At 43.0% G+C, this 21716-nt stretch overlaps 1 protein-coding gene across 1 annotated transcript in view; it reads right to left on the reverse strand.

Moving 5' to 3' along the window:
* Positions 1-15079: 15079 nt before the first annotated feature.
* The window catches only part of LOC106605058 (ER membrane protein complex subunit 2), a 61103-nt gene continuing 54466 nt past the window's right edge, over positions 15080-21716 (reverse strand). The window contains exon 11 of the mRNA XM_014200315.3: positions 15080-15670. Coding sequence (XP_014055790.1) covers positions 15590-15670 — 81 coding nt within the window. The 3' untranslated portion in view covers positions 15080-15589. The remainder of the gene's footprint in view (positions 15671-21716) is intronic.

The following is a 21716-nucleotide window of genomic DNA, read 5'->3' on the forward strand; positions in this document are numbered from 1 at the left end:
CAAACATAGATCACATGAAAGAGAAGTAGAGCTGTTGAAAGTAAACAAATGAACCATTGGTTTTTATACGCGGAGCAGTTTTGCATGCATTTCAGTTTTTTTCACCTGGATACAAAGAGCATTCGGTACGTGTTTGAAGTGATATCCATTAGATTAATACGGCGCTGGGTTAAAAAAAAAATACCTGCAGAGTGGCTGGAATGTGTTAGTCCAGGAGTTCACAGGAGAGGTTTTAATTATTTTTGTCTGTAAAATGAAGTGCCGCCCGCAATACGGTACTTATCTGAGGTAGTCTCAAACTACTCAAAAATCAACTACAGCAGCACTACTACGTTTTGTATGTGTTGTTTTTCCAATGAAATACAATCATGTCCACAGTTCAAGTGCATGTAATAACAATGCCATGTGCGGTAGACTGAAGATGTACTGTATGTTGTCCCCTGTGTTTCCTCCGCTGTAATGATTAGACCCAGTGACTGGATCAAACACATGCAATTCCCCCGCTTCTATGGACTGATGGGGCGATTTGCTTTACTAATTTCCTGTTGAAAGACAAAACCGTGCAATGCATACCTACATTATCTTCCTCCATTTCCATATATTTATTGCTCTCATAAGACATTGTCTCAGTTGTATAGCTGTTACAGTGCAGAGAGATTGTGAGGGGGAAAAAAGTGAGAACAAGAGAGAAAGAAAGAGAGGCCTAAAGAGAGAGACTGAGAGAAAGAGTCAGCCTAAACAAATTCAGTTGAAAAGGTCAACGATATTCAAGACAGAGACAGAAACACAGGTATGTGATGTATCTAGAACACGCACGTTTTCCCAGCCTTCCCTTTCTTTCTCCTGCATGATATCGTGTGGAGTGTGGACGGCCATGTGTCCTGAGCTTCACGCTCTCCCAGACTCCCGCCAAACCCTACTGACCCCCCTCCGGCCCCCCCTGGAATCCCATTGCTCACTGCTGTCCTGAGACCTGTCCCCCGGCCCTAATGAGCCTCTTTAGTAACCCGGCACCTTTCACGTCGAGCCAAGCGCTCTCCAGGAGACAAATCGGACACAGAAACCATATACACATTCCCACAGACTCCTCAACCAGAGGGCGGTTAATAAGCACCACCCCCATTGCTCAAACCTCCTTTCCCCACACCCAGAAAAATTGACAGTCACAAGGAGATTTCAGGAATGTGCTGATTTTTAGATGGATATACTGTGGGATCTATGACCTGCTGGGATCAGTATGGGAACTTACCACTGCATGGGAAAAGTCACACCACATTTTTCCATAAGCAAGGATGCAATAACACAAAGATAAAACAGCATAGAATCTAAAGGCCAGATGGAACATACCAAAAAACATCATAATGTTTGAAAAGTATACGGTTCCAAGAGCATGTGTTAAGTGTTCTCATGAGCAGCCTTTGCCATGTGATCGGGTTTGTCGGATTGTGTGAACAACTCAACCCAAAAATGGAGTCCTGTCAATCATGCTCTGTTTTGGACGTTCTCGACCCAGAACCTCTGTTCTCCCGTCATTGAGCCATCACATTTATTGGAAAACCATGAGAGGGGCTTATTTGGAGACAGAGGACTTGTGTTAATCACGATTTCACGATGTGGTTCAGGACGTGACTCTAGCACATTTCCGACCTGACTGGGCTCCACAGATGAGATCCTCTAGTAGGCGCTCCACTGGGCCCTGGTCCACGGAAAGCCTTGGCTCTCCACTTCACTGGCTGACATGTGAGTGACAGTGCCCCCCGCCCCCAGGACTTCAAAGCAGGCGAGGATGCAGAGAGAGCAGGCTAAGATGTCAGGGAGAGCTGCAGGGAGCATGCCATAAATTATAGTATTAAGGTTGGAAACTGGCAGGGACATATCACACCATCTCCTCTCCTCCACCGCTTATCGAGTACACTACCTCTCCTCATCCTCACCCTATTCTGTTGTTCACACAGAGAGAGAGAGAGAGAGAGAGAGAGACCCCAGGTCACAGGGTCGTTGACATGGACAGGGGAGTTGGTGGTGGCTATGACGTTAATGTCTGTTCTGGACTGCACCGAGTAGCCTTGGTCTCTTAGACGCTGGGGAAGGATACGTCACCGGGGAGAGTTAAGTGTTAACATAAAATATGGCAAAAATGCCAAGCCTTGATCTGTCAGTGTGAAAAAATGGCCGACCTGTCTGTGGGACGTTGGGGTTTATGGAGGCCGCCTCATTAATCTCCTGTGACGGATTCCCAGGCAGTCAACCGTCAGAGATCAGGCTGTGCACCGCTCTTATACCCAAACCCAACACACATGTACCGTTGCAGGGCTCTTCCAGGGGAGAGGGGAGAAGGGAGAAGGAGAAATGAGAAGGGAGAAGGAGAAAGGGGAGAAGGGGAAGGGGAAGGAGAGAAAGGATAGGAGAGAAGGGGAAGTTGAGGCTTGCCTTTACTGTGCTCCCACTCTCCATTTCTGCCTCCCTACCTCCCTCACCAACCGACCCCTACCAAAAATACTTTGGCATCCACATGTTCCCTTGAAATAAAAAAAGAATGGCCCATATGGAGCTGACTTGAGAGGCAGATTTGAACACACTAGTTCTCCAACTCTGTTCTCTCAAGTTTGAACTGTGATTCGAAAGTGAGAGGTCAAAGCATTTTGACTTCTCAAATCAAATCAAATTTTATTTGTCACATACACATGATTAGCAGATGTTAATGCGAGTGTAGCGAAATGCTTGTGCTTCTAGTTCCGACCATGCAGTAATATCTAACAAGTAATCTAACAATTTCACAACTACCTTATACACACAAGTGTAAAGGAATGAATAAGAATATGTACATAAAAATATATGGATGAGCGATGGCCGAACGGCATAGGCAAGATGCAGTAGATGGTATAAAGTACAGTATATACATATGAGATGAGTAATGTAGGGTGTGTAAACATTATATAAAGTGGCATTGTTTAAAGTGGCTTGTGATACCTTTATTACATCAAATTTTCCATTATTAAAGTGGCTAGAGATTTGAGTCAGTATGTTGGCAGCAGCCACTCAATGTTAGTGATGGCTGTTTAACAGTCTGATGGCCTTGAGATAGAAGCTGTTTTTCAGTCTCTCGGTCCCAGCTTTCATGCACCTGTACTGACCTCGCCTTCTGGATGATAGCGGGGTGAACAGGCAGTGGCTCAGGTGGTTGTTGTCCTTGATGATCTTTTTGGCCTTCCTGTGACATCGAGTGGTGTAAGTGTCCTGGAGGGCAGGTAGTTTGCCCCCGGTGATGCGTTGTGCAGACCTCACTACCCTCTGGAGAGTCTTACGGTTGTGGGTAGAGCAGTTTCCGTACCAGGCGGTGATACAGCCCAACAGGATGCTCTCGATTGTGCATCTGTAAAAGTTTGTGAGTGTTTTTGGTGACAAGACAAATTTCTTCAGCCTCCTGAGGTTGAAAAGGCGCTGCTGCGCCTTCTTCACCACGCTGTCTGTGTGGGTGGACCATTTCAGTTTGTCCGTGATGTGTATGCCAAGGAACTTAAAACTTTCCACCTTCTCCACTACTGTCCCGTCGATGTGGATAGGGGGGTGCTCCCTCTGCTGTTTCCTGAAGTCCACGATCATCTCCTTTGTTTTGTTGACATTGAGTGTGAGGTTATTTTCTTAACACCACACTCCGAGGTACCTCACCTCCTCCCTGTAGGCCACCTCGTCATTGTTGGTAATCAAGCCTACCACTGTAGTGTCGTCTGCAAACTTGATGATTGAGTTGGAGGCGTGCATGGCCACGCAGTCATGGATGAACAGGGAGTACAGGAGAGGGCTAAGAACGCAGAACGCACCCTTGTGGGGCCCCAGTGTTGAGGATCAGCGGGGTGGAGATGTTGTTTCCTACCCTCACCACCTGGGGGCGGCCCGTCAGGAAGTCCAGGGGTCAAAACTATGTGGATTATATGTAAAGGTAACATATACACTCCTGGGCTCAATGTGATAAGTCCTTGATAATACTCCATGAGAGAAGCAAAACTAAACACAAAGAAGCTCAACTGTGGTGACGCACAAGGGAAAAGCAAGCAGTAATGGTCTCAGGGTACTTAATAGTTTTGGTTTTAATCTCCCTCCTCTGCCCCCCATCCGCCCCCAGAAAAATAGCTCAAAATTGGGGTTTGAGGAAACTAGGTCCATCCTGCTTTTTGGCCTGAGTCTCAGCCTCCTCCACAACATTTTTAATTAGTATTCAGGATCACTTGTCAATGGAAAAAGCTGCAAAATGTACACACCAAGTTGACAAATAAATAAAGCTCCAATAAAGTGCCAAACTCTTGTGTGAGAAAAAAGTCGGCCATGTTTCCCCATTTGACTTTAACAGTTAAAGGGATACTGCGAGTTTCTGGCAATTAAAAGGTTTTTCTGCTTGCAGTATGAAGGAAGTTAACAGTAGTTTCGCGAGCCATTCCTACCTAGCATTAGCGTTGTCACGTCTCCTCCCGCTCCCCCTCTCTGGCGCTCTAGGTCGCCAGGCTGCTCGTCATTACGGACACCTGTCACCATTGTTACACGCACCAGCGCTTCATCGGACTCACCTGGACTCACGTCATTGATTGTTTAGTTTCATGTCTATTTATTATTAAATCCTCACCCTGTACTTGCTTCCCGTCTCCCAGCGTCTGTAGTTACGGAACCATTACAAACGTAATGACTGGAAGTCTACAGGTAGAGTAGCCATGCTATCGCTAACTTCCTTCATATTGCATGCAGAGATATTCCTTAACCTCTATGGGATCGGTGTCCCTAAACCGGGACAGTTGTTGCTAATGTGTGCTAATGTGACAAAAATGATGTTGAATACAACAGCCAACGTTCCGGGACATAGACATGTCTTATATGGGCAGAAATTCTTGTTAATCTAACTGCAGTGTCCAATTTACAGTAGCTATTACAGTGATAAAATACCATTCTATTGTTTGAGGAGAATAGAATTGTTTGAGGAGAATGCACAACAACAAAACACTTTTAGCATGGCAACTGGTTTGATACATTCTCTGAAGGTAATTCAGTAATATTGCTCTGATTTGTCATCCTGAGGGTCCCAGAGATAAAATGTAGCATAGTTTTGTTTGATAAAATCTATTTTTATATTGTAGGAACTGGGTTCTACAGTTTGAACCCCAGCTGTCTCTGAAAAAAAGGGTCTGGTCCTTTTAAATGCCAGAATCTCGCAGTCTCTCTTTAAGAGTGACACTACAGTGTTTCTTCATGTGCAATGGCTTAGGTGGCGGGGGGACAGGGGGGACATGTCCCTCCCAAATAATAATAATTTGTTCGACTTTTATTTTGAAAGACGAGTTGCCAGATTGGCTGAAGTACTTTTCCCCCGCCCCTACTGACTGCTTCAATCGGACTCTCGGTTATTACAAGCAGTGTGGCAGTGTGTGAGTGAGAGAAAGTTCACTGTACAGCACCACCATCATTACTCACTGCACTGGGGAAAGTAATTGTTGTTGGCAACAACAAAGTAAGTTTAAGTACAAAGTGTATGAATGTGAATAAACTTTGATGTTAGAACATGCGTGAGCAACTATATGCAACTATATGCTTTCTCCTGTAGCTTTACATTTACAGTTTAGTAATTTTTAGCTGTGTCAGGTTTTATCTCTGGTTAATGCTGGGTGGGTAGTTCTGGCCCTGTGAAAACTGATAGTGAATGTTCCAGCAGTCAAGAAGAGGAAAAAAAGAGGTCGTAAGAATTTTTTCAAAGGAGTGCAAAGGACTGTAAGTAAGGTACAACCCGTACACCACCACTGGCAAACTAGACGGCAAATTTTTGTGCTTTCAGCTTAGATGTCTTTCATTTCATCACAGTGACTATGGGTCATGACGGTGTGTTCCATGTGTTAAGACTTTGTTTGGTGCTATCATGATCATGGCAGGAGAGTGACAGCCATGAACAGACAGACAGGCAGCGAGGGAGAGAGAGGCCACAAACCAACAGGTAAGCTCATGAGAAGTGCCTCTCCAAGCTCATAGAGTTCATAGACTGATCATCTGTCATATTATATGATATCTGATGAAATGATAGCAGCTTATGTCTAGAGGATGTATTGCACGTGTTAACTTCATGTAGGAGAAAGGCAGCCGAGATATTTTATTTTTGATAATTGTGTTGCGGAGATTGATTTTCAGTTTAACCTTTCATGCATTTTTTTTATGTGTAATAACTGTATTATAAATTGGAAATATGAAGTTATATTTCAAACCATACAGTACGTACAGCAGCAGTAGTAACAACCTGACATAGCGGAAGTTTAAAAAAATACTATCGGTAGCAGAGAACGAGGACAAAATGGTTGTTTGATTGAACGTATGGACTGTACCGGAGTAAGTGCCCCTCTGCAAGGTCCCCCTTAGCCTTGTAAATTTGCAGATTTTTGTCTGTATCTTTTTCTCAAAAGTCACTAGAAATTAGCATTAAAAACCGGTAGCAAAATGTGCCCCCCCCCCTTTAAGGAGAACTCAATCTCCTCTTCAGATTCATTGTGGGGACATTGAAGCTCCACTGGATGTGCTGAATGCACAGCTTCTCCAACCAGAGCGGTTTCAGCCGTGTAATATTATCTCAAGACCGCGTGATGATATTACTTATCAATATGACATTGAATTTACATTTTCTATGACTCATTGCCACTTTGTGTTTTGAATCATAATTAATGATTGCTTAAAGGGATGGAATGGCCACCACAGTAAATGTGAGGCATTATACATCAATGCTTCGATTTTGGTGATTTTCCAATGTTCCAATTAAATGTTTCCTGAGATTTTTTAATGATAATTTAATTTCAATGTTCCATGTTTCACCCATAGATACCCCTTGTGAAAATAATACATAATACATACATTAATTCAAGCTAATGAGAAATCCTGTAATATGATAACAAATTATTAAATAAATAGTCACCTCAAACAAGTATTGAAGGCCAACTCTGAATTATATTCGAATAACTCAGCTGCATAACATCCACTTGTTTTTTGAATATTTCTGCTCATTTCAACTCTATTTAACAAGTTTCATTAGTGCCACTAAGAATATCCCTGGATAGATATTTTGTAGTGTCTGTGCATGATTAGTATTCGTTATGTGAGTCTACAGAGTCTGGTTGAACATAATTGTGTCTATAAAAGGGTGCCATTGATAATGACTTTGAATGCTTTTTATATTCATTTTCAGGCCAATGATTTAAAGTGTTCATTTGGTAGAGGACCCAACTCATAAAAATAAGTTATTTCATTTCATTTTTCTAATGCCTTTCTATTATTGGCTCAGCATATGGCTAACCTTTCTCTTTGGACCTGCTATATTCTTTTTCTCTCTATAAATATGTTATTTTTCTCCCCTTATATTTCCCAAGACCAAAATATCCTTTCCAGACAGAACATTCCCGATCAGCAGTTCATAAAAAGTAATTGGAAATAGGAGGGAAAGAGGAAAAATATTTTGTGAAGACAACATATGCATAAAAGATTTTGCACACCCAGTCGGCACGATCACAGACAACAAATCAAATCAAATCAAATTGTATTTGTCCCATGGGCCGAATACAACAGGTGTAGTAGACCTTACCGTGAAATGCTTACTTACAAGCCCTTAACCAACAATGCAGTTTTAAGAAAATAGAGTTAAGAAAATATTCACTAAATAAACTAAAGTAAACTTTTTTTTAAGTAACACAATAAAATAACAATGAGGCTATATCAAATCACATTTTATTTGTCACATGCGCAGAATACAACAGGTGTTTCACCTTACTGTGAAATGCTTACTTTACAAGCCTTTAACCAACAATGCAGTTCAAGAAATATTTACTAAATAAAGTAAAGTAAAGAAAATTATCAAAAAGTAACACAAGAAAAGACATAACGATAACGAGGCTATATGCAGGGGGTAGAAGGTGTTAAGGAGGTAGGTGTGAGCCGTGACCAGCCTTTCAAAGCACTTCATGGCTACCGATGTGAGTGCTACGGGGCGGTAGTGATTTAGGCAGGTTACCTTCACTTTCTTGGGCACAGGGACTATGGTGGTCTGCTTGAAACATGTAGGTCTTACATACTCAGTCAGGGAGAGGTTGAACATGTCAGTGAAGACACAAGTTGGTCCATGCATGCTCTGAGTACAACTCCTGGTAATCCGTCTGGCCCCGCGGCCTTGTGAATGTTGAACTGTTTAAAGGTCTTGCTCACATCGTCTACGGAGAGCGAGATCACACAGACGTCCGGAACAGCTGGTGCTCTCATGCATGCTTCAGTGTTGCTTGCCTCGAAGTGAGCATAAAAGGCATTTAGCCCATCTGGTAGGCTCGCATATATGGGCAGTTGGGCAACAATAGTATAATGGAAGTATTAGAGTAGTATGAGAGTGGTAATGAAACTTCTTAAATAATATACCATCAGTCAACATATCGTAAGTTAAGAGCCAATGTGACAACTAGCACATTTTAAATTAAATGAATCTTATTTCCAATCATAAAATGCTAGACAACAACAAGCTGTGAAGTTTCCATGTGCAGCATAATAATTAGGGCCCTTGCTTTCATTAGTAATTGCAGCGTCAGCCTGCCCCAGTGCGTAATTCTGGTCAAGGAATTAAGAGAAGAGTCCCTGCTACTGTCTCGGAGATAGAGACTAAGTGGAACCCATCACTATCACCTCGACTCCCCACAAACAGATGGTAACATCTGTCTCTTGCCAAGTTTACTGGGAGGAGTGTGTGTGTGTGTTTGTGTGTTTGCGTAAGCGTGTAAGCGTCTGTATGTGCACCCACGCGTACACACACAGCACTAACAACACTTTTAAAATCTCATCACTCGCCGCTCTGCTATTCATCTTGTCAGCCCAAAAATAAATATGATTGTATGTCACCTCAATCAGAAGAGCTCATCCTCTCTCAGAAGCAGATATCAGAGAGAGCGAGACAGGAATGTTAGTTGCTACTTTTACTACTTTTTATATATTCCCTGCCAAACATCTATCCAAGAGAATATGTCTGGCAACCTTAGCATGCCATACATTAACAGAGTGAATCAATTGCACACTATACACTGACTGAGAGAGTGGGGGAATTCATCACAGTCGACGCAACCGACCGCTCTGTCATCCTAAGCTCTCCACAGTTTGTCCTGCAAACGTACAGTTAGCACAGTTGTTCGTCAATCTCGATCTTTAATTTCAACCGATGAACAAATCACACAAAAGAGTAGCGAGTCCGTCTGCTCAGACGAGATCTTTGGGGTTAGTCAAACTCTTCCATGTTTCCCAATTATCATTGTTGGGAATTAGCAGTGGCCAATTACCCCTAGAGACTGTGGAGGAGTTTGAATCCCTTCCATGGGGCGAGGTCTAACCAGACTACTGATAAGTCAAACCATGCGTGTCCACAGATCCTCACGAGCCCAATGTGGATGCCGTCAATAACGCTGTTGTTGGTTTTAGAGATTAGAAAAAGAAGAAACATGTTGTTGTAATGAAAACAACAATACTCACATTTCCAGAGATGGGTGAGGGTTGCTTCAGTGTGCTATATAAAAAAAAGGTTAAAAAGATGATAAGGAAAAGCAGGAAAAAGCTGAGTCATGATGGAGGCAGGCAGGCGAGGCCTGCGACGTGTGGGTCCTGAGTACAGCTGTCACAGTGAAATCAAAGCCCTGGGGAGGAAGTGTTCACATCAAAGGAGAAATTGTGGAAATATGGAGAAAAATTCCTGTCATGTCCCATTGTTGCCATAAGGAATGAGGTCTGGCACACGGCCCCGGAACTCCCTTGACTCAAGCATTGTTGAAGCAGTTAAAGATATGTTACCCATACCTACCTACCTGGCTATGTTGTGTTGTGTTCTGTTGTGAGTTAAAACACTGACAAGGTGTCTGAAACACAAAACACCCACTATGTTGGTGAGCAAACATGTAACGGCTTGAGGGCGCCATTCATAAAAGTGTACTAGGTTACAGAAACCTCTCTCTCTATCCCCAACTCTCTTGACTTTGCCATCCTCCCAGTCTTTCTCTTATATCCAGCTCCGGGTACAAAATATCCCTGTGGTTGCAAGCAACGTTCACCCAGGAAGCTCAATCAGTAGCCGATCCTACTTTTTCCTTATTTTTTGTAATTAGGTCTTAGGCCTTTTGTGGGGTAAGCCGCATGCCTTCTGGCCGAGAAGACGCTCTGAGAGGGGATTTGTGGTCTGTGAAGCCTGGGCTGGAAAAGAACAACTGTCGACTGAAGCCAGCAGCCTGCCCCTTTCTATCTCTCTAATTCAGCACATGCCATTTGCTGTGACGGAGTGTGCAGACAGGATGCTGCTCGGGGTGTGGATGGCCAACCCATCACCACGGCCATGTGGAGCCCAATGCAGGGCCCAGCGACCAGACCAGAGCAGAGACAGGCCTCTAGAGGCCACAGAAGATCTCCTGGCTGGAAGGATATGGCAGCCGTCTGGAGCCTCATGGTCAAGTGGCCTGGGAGATGAGCTGCGTTCAGAGCCAGTCTCATTTCCCAATGCAAAGCTCACAGTATCTCAGAAATGACCACAAACACACACACACACACACAGAGATACACACGCACACACACACACATACACACTGGCTGTGAGTTGTCCTTTTGCTTTGAGAGAAAACTATTTCCCAGCATCATTGCCCTTTGAGAGTAAACTCAGTTTGTTCAGAATCTGTGAATTGGCAGGGTTCTGAAAGGAGACATTGTGCAGCAACAGAGAAAGGTTAGCATTTAGTAATTTGCCAATTGACCTCACAGTTTCATTTTTGCAATGTTGCCATTTTATTATGCAATAGCGATCTCTTATTTTCCAATGTGGAAAGTTATGTGATACCTATCTTTTATACTGAAAATAACCATACTCGCTACTAATGTCAAAACGCTGCATTGTGGCATAGATTCCGTCTCAACTAGTTGAATGAGAAATTTACTCAATTCTAAACCCAACTCTGTGTTTTTCATGGCATGAAACTGGAGGGTCACTGGTTGTCAAAACAGATTTTCCGTCATATGTATTTCACCCTGAAAAACAAAGTTACTTGAAATCACAATAAGTTACTGTTGACTTTTCAAGTGTATCCGTATGTAAACAGATGTGCATAAATTGGGGGTGAATTTATTGTTGTGGAATTAATATTCATAGATTCATGGCTCAGAACAACAGATTGAAAGCAGTCCTTTTTGTTGAGTTTTCGGGAGCAACATGCTGATCTTCTATGCTCTTTTCAATGGGGGTTTAAGCCCTTTTCGTGTAGGTAAAACAGGAATCTAATCACATCAGTAGACCAGGACCTCAAGATAAAATACTGCTTTTGATCCTCATGATAGGCCTGATTTAGACACACAAGCCTGTAGAATCTTGGTCCGTACTGATAAGTCATTGAATAGCTTTATAGGAAAAAGTCATTCATGAATTGCGGTGGCATTTGGGCATGTTTTTTTTATTTATTTAAATGTATTTGGGTACATCTTCCGTCTTGTTCTAAACTAATACCTTAATGACTTTACATAAAATGTACCATTATGATAACACTGTGCCACCAATAGGAGTAGTAACACTAAAGATGATAACATCAATGACAAATGTTAGGTAATTGAGGATTTTCATAGGCCACAGATGGTCAAATCTGAGATCATTAACCCTTTAAAAATGATTTACTAAAGTGATATGATTAATCATTTTGCTCACATTTAAATTGAGTAACACCGATGACACTTCTTATTTAGACACCATCTGCATCTGTGGGCATGTATGTTTCGGACAGACGAGCCCCTGACATCTCTCCACTTTGGGTCTGGTGTTATTTGAGCAATCCGTAATCGTTGGTCCCGGGGGTCTCCGTTCCTATCCAAACACTTTCATCACCTCGCTCTCACTCTGTGACTGGACAAGGCAGGATTTAGCACCGCATGTCTCATCCATCTTTAGCAGTCCCAGCCTGTCGTCCCCCCCCCCCTCCCAAAACAGAAAGAGACGGATGGGCTCCCCGTTCCCCCGTCCACCCACTCCACTCCTTCACCTTGAGAAACTTCTCTCCAGTCCGCACCATGGATGGGGCGGGGCCTGTTCATCCTCCACACCCTCGCCCCGGTCCCAGAGTCAACATGTTTCACTGCGACGCATGACAGATGGTTCACACAAAGCTACTCAAGAACATCCACTCATAGTTCACATTAATGATGACATATTATTTTTTTCCTTCTCTTCAAGCCTGGCAGAAACATAATTTACTATATGGATTTCTTTGGTAAAAAAAAAATAGATATGCATTGCATGGTTCAGGATTTTTTTTTCTGGAGGTCTTCTAATCGTGTCCCTAGCTCCCGATCAAGACGTCCAATCCGTGGCTAGCGGAGTTCAGATATCATCCCGATCTTGACTGATGTTCTGGCCGAGGACGGCTAAGTCACAGTGTAAGCTCATCACAGAGCATTATCCACTTCAGCTGACCTGACCACCATGGAGCCTGGATCCAATAGAGCCTCTAGACACTAGCAAGCCCTCTTCAAGCTAATCTCTTTGGGAATAAGGGATTACAGGCAACACTAATGGCTAATCCACTGCACTTTGTAACCCGCTGAGAAAGCCAACAGTTTAGGGCAGACTGGGTTTCCCTTCATGCTGCTGGTCTGTCTGGGAATCTTCACACTGCTGTGTGTGGTGCATAGCAGTGGACTGAAGCTGACTCTACAGTACATGTAGAGTACAAAAAAACAGAAAAGGACTATAAGGCTGCGTTTACACAGGCAGACCAAATCTGATCTTTTTCCACTAATTGGTCTTTTGACCAATCAGAACAGCTCTTTTGCACATAATTTGGCAAAAGATCAGAATTGGGCTGCCAGTGGAAACACTTGAATATAAAACGTTCACGTGCTAGTAGGAACTAGGAAACTCGTACATTTCTGACTTGTTATCTGGTTGTAGTTATACACGTTCAACCAGTTAGCAAGTCGGAAATTTCAGTTTCCTAGTTCCGACTAACATGTGAACGCGGCAACTGACTTGGTGGGAGTGCATTTATACAGGATTAGGTATTTCCTTTACGCGTCATATAATTTCTACCTTTTGACAGACTTATTATTAATTAGACCCTTTTCATATCCATGGGTCTGTAATTGATCATGATCCTTACATATAAGATGTTTATCAAGATAGGCTATCACTTCAAATGTATTATAACGTGTAGGAAAGAACTTCTGATGAGAGCGTAACCTTGCATTCCGACACTCATAGTCATAACTCCAAATTCTCTGAACTTCTTCCTTGAACTCCCAGAAGTTCTCAAAGTTCTACCTCCAGACTACAGATGGCACTATTGCATCAGTCACTATTGGACAGTGTCTCCATGTCAATGCATTGAACTGATCATTCACACATCACTAGGATTGACAATGAGCCTTTATGGACCATTTACAGGCAGCGTTTACAGGCATTTAATTACCCTCACCACAAGAACAGACCTAGTTGCCTGGGTCAGCAAGTAAATTACATCCTCTCTCAAATGAAACATCCCTTTAGCTCTTCAAAGGTGTCATTTACCTTCAGCGAATCCTGTAAAAGTGACCACTATCAGTTTATGCTCAGAAAAAGTCCCTTGGCTTTCATTGGTTCTGCCAGATTGGTGTTCAAAATCAAAGGCAGACACATCATACACTGACCAGGGTATTAAAAACTGGGGGGAAAATCGCTTTCTCCACGTCGGCTTAGAGCTCCACGACCTCTTTAAATCCCAAAGCTGTCCAAAAAAGGCCATAAACTCAACGCTCAACTTTTCCATCAGTCTGCGAGTGAAATTATGAGACAATTGCTGCAACTTAATAAACAAAAAGCGATGGAAGTACCAGCTGACCCTGCACGGGTGAGCGAGAAACAAGACATTCATTTGGACCAGCCCGGGTCCGACAATCACAAATGAGTGTGGTATAGGAAACCAGACCTCCTTTTCACAGCATTAATATCTATTTTTCCCCCCTCAGTTATAAATGTTCACAGTGGTATAAAGTACTTAAGTAAAAATACTTTTAAGTACTACTTAAGTAGTTTTTGGGGGGTAGCTGTACTACACTATTTATATTTTTGACAACTTTTACTCCACTACATTCCTAAAGAAAATAATGTACTTTTTACTCCTTACATTTCCCCTCACACCCAAAAGTACTCGTGACATTTTTCATGCTTAGCAGGACAGGACAATTGTCTAATTCACACACTTATCAAGAGAACATCCCTGGTCATCCCTACTGCATCAGATCTGGCAGACTCACTAAACACAATTGCTCCATTTGAAAATTATGTCTTGAGTGTTGAACTGTGACCCTGGCTATCCGTAAACAAAAAACAAGAAAATTGTGTCGTCTGGTTTGCTTAATAGAAGACATTTTAAATGATTATTACTTTTACTTTTGATACTTAAGTACATTTAAAAGCAAATACTTTTAGACTTTTACTCAAGTAGTATTTTACTGGGTGACTTTTACTTGAGTCATTTTATTTCAAGGTATCTTTACTTTTACTCAAGTATGAAAATTGGTTACTTTTTCCACCACTGAACGTTCCCAGATTCATGAATTTGATTTGTCTGTGTTTTTTAATTACTGGCAGCCAGTCCGTGTGCTCTGGGTCTCCCTAAACTGAAATGACAGAGGTGTTCTCCCACGCCACCAAGCGTTGCAGTTACAGAGCCCTTATGGTGTCTGGGTAATTGAAGGGCGGGATTCACAGCTGGATCCAGTGTGAGAAGCAAAGGCCTTTAACCTCGCTGCTGCTCGTTTAATCTCCCGCTCACTGGAAAATGGTTTAAGCAGAGTGCTCTAGTGTTGCTGATTGCTCTGCTGTTGCTACTGGTGGGGTAGAGTGGCTGGGGCTCAATCACCATAAGTTCAGAGAAAGCTTACAGAGAGGATTTTATCATTATTATCATCATAAAAGTAATGAATCTGCCGTTATCATTAGCAGTTGAGCCAATGTACTGATAAGATTGGTCCTATACACAAAACCTAATAGAACCCAGGAAAAACCCAACCCACTGAAATGAGAAAATTTGCTCCAGACTGCAAACAATTCAAACCTTTATTAAGACATCTGGATGGGCTGACAGAGAAAAAAATAACTATAGTTATGATAAAAACATTTGATTTTATTTCATTTACAGACAAGGAAATGTCAGAGGGCCAAGCTGCATACAGACGGACCTGTCTAAGCCCTCTCTTTACATTAGCATTTACTATAGCCTCTTCTCTACTCACATCTCAGTCCCTGATCTCAATGCGGGAGCATCCTCTACCTGTCCTACATCTCAAATGTCACCCTATATCTCATATAGTGCACTATATTTGCTCAGATAGGGCTTGGGTTAAAAGTACTACACTATAAAGGGCACTATGTAGGGCGTAGGGTGTCATTTCAGACACAATCCTGCTCTAAATCATTTAAAAACAGGGGGAGGGGAGGTGGTGGTCAAGTCTGGAGGGGGGAGTGGAGGGTGCACAGCATTGAGCCAACAGAGCTGTCTTGTTGAGCGATGTAGAAGGGGGGGGGGGGTGTAAGAGTTGGGGGTGGGGCCTAGGACATGGTGATGGACTCCAGCATCTCCTCCACGGCCTTCACGGAGCATTTGTTCTCCTTTGTCCCGCGACCGGCCAGCTGCATGACAGAGAAGAGAAAAAAACATCAGCTCATCACATCTTTAAAAGAGACCAAAGCACAGGGCTGGCTGAGGGAGAGCCAGCCAAGCCAAAAGACTAGCGCACACAGAGTGTCACGATAACCTCATAGCCCCATATCACGCTACACCACATAAGGTCGAAACTAAACCGAGTATACCAAACATTAGGAACACCTTCCTAATATTGAGTTGCCCTCAGAACAGCCTCAACTCATCCAGGCATGGACTCAAGGTGTTGAAAGCGTTCCACAGGGATACTGGCCCATGTTGACTCCAATGCTTACCACAGTTGTGTCAAGTTGGCTGGATGTCCTTTGGGTAGTGGACCCTTCTTGATACACACGGGAAACCCAGCAGCGTAGCAGTTCTTGACACAGACCGGTGAGCCTGGCACCTACTACCATACCCCGTTCATAGGCACTTAAATCTTGTCTTGCACATTTATCCTCTGAATGACACACATAACACAATCCATGTCTCAATTATCTCAAGGCTTAAAAAAACATTCTTTAACTTGTCTCCTCCCTATCATCTACACGGATTGAAGTCGATTTAACAGGTGACATCAATAAGGGATCATAGCCTTCACCTGGATTCACCTGGTCAGTCTGTCATGGAAAGAGCAGATGTTCTTAATGTTTTGTATACTCAGTGTATATAACTCCACAGCATAATGGGGCAACGTTGGAATGTCACACCAGCAGCCTGACAAACCTAGAATGCTAACTTGACAGAAACACATGAAGCACCATGATGAATACAGATTGGCCATGTGCAATTCCAGAGTGACTAACAGGGCCAAGAGAAGAGAAGCACCACCTGGAATCAAGGATGTTCCTGGCCTGTTGCAAAAAAGCTGTGCGTCTGTGTGTGAGGAGGGGGAGAGGTGAGAGAGAGGGAGAGCCAGGACGTCCTGATGACTCATTGTCTCACGGCCCCTCGCCTGGACAGCCCCAAACAAACTCATAAAGCACTGCTACTAATCTCTGCCTCCCTCTCTCCCTCTCTGTGTGTGTGTGTACGTACACGGGCCAGACTGGACTTCCTCTGTGACTCACACACACACAGCCCCTCAATCTCCCAATTAAACCACAATCAGCCCTGCTATTATCAGAACTCAGGAGGGGGTCCTCTCCTCTCAGCCCTGTCCCCAAACTACAGAGACTAACAGAACCTAATTTAGCCACGCTAGGCTAGGACATGTGTCCCCTGCAACAACACCCACAGGCACTTGGCATTAGTGAGTTGTGCGGTAGACTACGCCTCTGTTCTCATTATAATAACTGCTACTTGGGCACAGGGACAGCAGCGTCGAGGTAAGCTTCCTAAGACTTGAGAGCAGGGTTGGTGTGTGTGTGTCTTGTGTGCGAGTGTAAGGCCACATATGCTGCTGGGTGGAGAGCACACAGACAAGTCAGAGCAACGCATCGGAGGACATCTTTGGCCTTTTCTCAATAAAATCATTATGAAAACTCACTATAAACTGGGTGCTTCGAGCCCTGAATGCTGATTGGCTGAAAGCAGTGGTATATCAGACCGTATACCATGGGTATGACAAAACATGTATTTTTACTGCTCTAATTATGTTGGTAACCAGTTTATAAACAGAAATAAGGCACCTGGGGGGGTGATATATGGCCAAGATACCACATCTAAATGCAGGTAATAAACCCTACAGGAAACCCTACAGTATAGGCTATAAAAGAATGCGTGCGGTTTCGTACTTGCGGCCCATACGAGACCTATGATTCAACAAAGACATTCTCCAGATGCACCCTGTGCGTAAAGAGTGCGCTCTGTGTCGAGGTAGCACATTTTAGAAGCAGGCTGAATTAACTGAGGAAAATGATTACTCGGAATTTACGAGTGGCCTGTTCCGCAATTCACAATAATGTAATTCATTGCCGATCAAAGACAGTTACTTCATCATTCATTACTAAATATCGGTTACATTTTCTTAGAATTCTTTACATAATGGCGCAGCCAACCCAAACAGGTGGCGCAGTGCTCCTCTTGTTTGGGGAGAACCCTGGCATAGTGACCATATCTTGGTTAATATCCTGAGACTATTTGTTACGTTCCCAAAAAAATGTCACTCAAACAGAAGGGGGAACTAACAAAGAGTCACTGACAACAACTAAAACGAAACAGGTGGAGTTTCAGGAGGTGTTCTAAAAACACTCATTGGGGTGTCCACTGAAATTTGCATAGCAACAACAACTGGGACCTAAAAGACAGCCACCATGAGCTCCCCACTAAATTTGCCCACTAAGAGGCAAACAAAAGAATAACCCACACCAAACCTAAAGACAGGAAGCAAACCAAAAAGTTGGCACAAAACGAAAATCTGGGAATTCAGAGAGGATTGTTTGCGTCGAAATCAAAATAGGGAGAGCCAACTAAAGGTGTTAAACGTCCGCATCTATCAAGACAACTGGAGCACTGGGCCAGCACAAGTGAAACACCTTCCAACTAACGAGATGGCAACCAGCACAGGTGTAACACATAATGACTAACGAGTTGTCGGCAATCGATGCGCCCTGCGTGCGAACGAGCTATACGTGCTAAAGCTCAACCTCATAACATAAATGGAAAAACCAAAACCTGTAACACCTTCCCCCTTCAGACTACAAATATATCCTATAGTTGCTCACCACCAACAGAAAACAACTTCCATTGCACAACATAACCAACATAAACCCATCACTACTAAAAATGAGTCGCCTTCTCCAATATAAACATGGCGTCTACTGGCTGTCAACAATTAAATACAAGACAAAACAGCCACCTCAATTGTTTTTCCTTTTTCTTTCTAAAGTTGCCGAACACACAGAAGTTTTCGAAAAACTCACATATGCTTCTATAACTCTCATCCCCTTCGAACGAGCGCAACCAAAACAAAACTGGTCTCCAAAACGGAAAAATGTGCAGTCAAAATCAATTGTGAGCCAGGGCTACACACGGGCTAAATACAAAACGTATTGACTGCCCATCCTTGAAAGACAAAATCAGCAACCAAGTTGTCCTTACCACGGACGTTTCAAAGGGAAACTTCTGTAATATACATACCAACTTTCCTCTCTTGATTTTATTTAGTGGAATGGAAAAGAGTGGCAGCACACATGATCAAATCAAAATGGATTTGTCACATGCGCCGACTACAACAGTGAAATGCTTACTTGCAACCCCTTAACCATCTATTTCTTTAACTGCATTGTTGGTTAAGAGAAACTGGTTACCACTCGTTGCTTGGGGCAAAAGACCACCAGAACCCTGCTGAAAGTCAAAAGCAAGAATAGGTTGCAAAGATGCAACCGGTACAGCTTGGTTCGGTTTACCCGTCCGGTGGAAAACGCGACAGGATTTACAGTAAGACAAAGCATCCTGTTTCAGACCAGAAGTTGTTAAACAAAATACGGTCACACATCTAAATGGCCTGCCATACTACCATCATGGGCAAAGGGCTGCCTTAATCGAAGTTCACGTCGACTCAAGGGGACATTTGTTGTTGTTTGGCAAGGATAGGTGATTTGGAAACGGCATAATCTGCTCTTTCTGATACTATATAGACATCAAACATCTTACCTGACAGTGACTCTGTAGGAGAATTTGATAAGTCATTTTTTGGCACTCACTTTCATTTCCCTGCCTCTGTGTCAATTCCAAGCTGCGCTGTTCATCAGATTTTTCATATACAATTAACAATTGATACTATTGTCACACATCAGACTATTATCAATGTAATATTGTCTTTAGGGTAACTATTGTATGTGAAATTAGTTTGGCTATATACTGAACAAAAATAGACGCAACATGCAACAATTACAATGATTTTACTGAGTTACAGTTCCTATTTATTACAGACAGAAATACTCCTCAGTTTCATCAGCTGTCTGGGTGGCTGGTCTCAGACGATCCTGCAGGTAAACAAGCCAGATGTGGAGGTCCTGGGCTGGCAAGGTTACACGTGTTCTGCGGTTTTTAAGGCCGTTTGGACGTACTGCCTAATTCTCTTAAATGATGTTGGAGGCGGCTTATGGTAGAGAAATTAACATTAAATTCTCTGGCAACAGCTTTGGTGGACATTCCTACAGTCAGCATGACAATTGCACACTCCCTCAAAACTTCCGACGTCTGTGGCATTGTTGTGTGACAAACCTGCACATTTTAGAGTGGCCTTTCAGTCTCCCCAGCACAAGGTACATCTGTGTAATGATCGTGCTGTTTAATCAGCTTCTTGATATGCAACATCTGTCAGGTGGATGGATTATCTTGGCAAAGGAGAAATGCTCATAAACAGGGATGTAAAACAAACTTGTGCACAACATTTGAGAGAAATAAGCTTTCTGGGATCTTTTATTTCAGCTTATGAAACCAACATTTTACGTTGCGTTTGTTCAGTATAGTTTCGATGGGCCATTAGCTGTGCACTCTGACTGCCAGTGAATGACTGGCGGTGAATGACAGGCAGGATGGGAAAAAATGACATGTCCTCTTAAAACACAAATTCTGTTTGTGATATTAAGATTCTAACAACGACAGAGTAATTAAAAATGTTAATTTGTTTTGAGTCAATATGACGCTATCAGGACTTCTCTCCTCTGGGTCCTTTACATGTCAAAGCCGGACCCTTTCTTTCAGTTTTAAATGTTTAACGGCCTTGCCCCAGTCGCTTTGACCCCATTGTGACGCTTGCTCCCACAACACCACTCACCTGCCGCCTTTCCTCACACTGAGGTATGACAATCACCAGGGACAGCGGGTCATAAAAGCGGGAGGGTTGACACGAGTAGCCCTTTAAAGACCCCATCAATCAGTCAGCACAAGCAGCCAGGCCAGCCCTGCGGAAGCCCACAATGTTCCACAGCGGCTCCCTTTCAAATAGCCCAGTGCCCATTTAAAAAGGAGAAAAAAACCCTTCGAGTTGGAGTTAAGAGTCAAGTCAACCTTGCGCCTTGTCATTTTTCCTCTCACACGCAGGGTGGGGTCCCGCTGCTCTGCTGCCCCTGCCATTACCAGCCAACTTAAAACAAACACAGCCCAACAGGTTGCTAGCCGGGCCCACCGGGAGCCTCTTCCTGTTCCCTGGCTGATAAGGGTGTGGCTCTGGCTCTGTCTGAGAGTGGAGACCAAACACACACATGGTATTTTCCCTTGTGCATTTACTCAAAAACCAAATAGAAATACTTGAAATGTTAACACATTTTCCACACCCACGATGTTGAGCTTAACATTGTAAAGTGTGCCTGACTGATTGTTTTTTACACTAAGTGTTGTCAATCAAACACAGTTAAGTGTTCTTGATTAATCAACACCCAAAGTGTTAGATACTAGTGATGCACCGATGACGATATCCACGCTTTTCCTTGCCAAAAAGAAAAACGATACCGATACCCGATATTTAAAATTATAGCGGTCTTTTAAGCATTCTAGTACAGTTAAATAGTTAACATGGACGCAGCGGTCTAAAGCACTGCATCTCAGTGCAAGAGGCGTCACTACAGTCACTATCCGGCCGTGATTGGGGGTCCCAAAGGGCGGCGCACAATCATTGTAATTAAGAATTTGTTCTTAACTGATTTGCCAAGTTAAATAAAGATTAAAACACACACTGACCAAAAAGTTATTTTGTTTGCATTTACATATGTTCCCATTACCTGTAAAACATAATCAAAACCTATTTCTTCACTTACTTGCTGTGCTGTTTCGTTGTTCATTTGTTCAGTCCTTTCATTCTCAACCAGGATTTCTATGGAAAGTCGTTTGGGTCTTTGCGTGTCAAAGAATATACTATCAAACACTATTTGGCGTGTCAAATAAGCTTGTTGACCAATCAGGACCTGAATATGACTAAGTCAGATAATTTAACGAGTTCATACATTTTTTGCATAGTTATTACACATTGATTACACCTACAATGCTGGTCATAAAAAAAAGCTATCTAGATCATGGATGCAGACAATGATCTTCCCCCAAAACATAGCAAAACCACAATCTGTTTCAGTAGCTAGCTAATCATACAGT

Source organism: Salmo salar, chromosome 05 (genome assembly GCF_965601325.2).
Source record: "Salmo salar chromosome 05, fSalSal1, whole genome shotgun sequence".
Taxonomy (NCBI): Eukaryota; Metazoa; Chordata; class Actinopteri; order Salmoniformes; family Salmonidae; genus Salmo; species Salmo salar.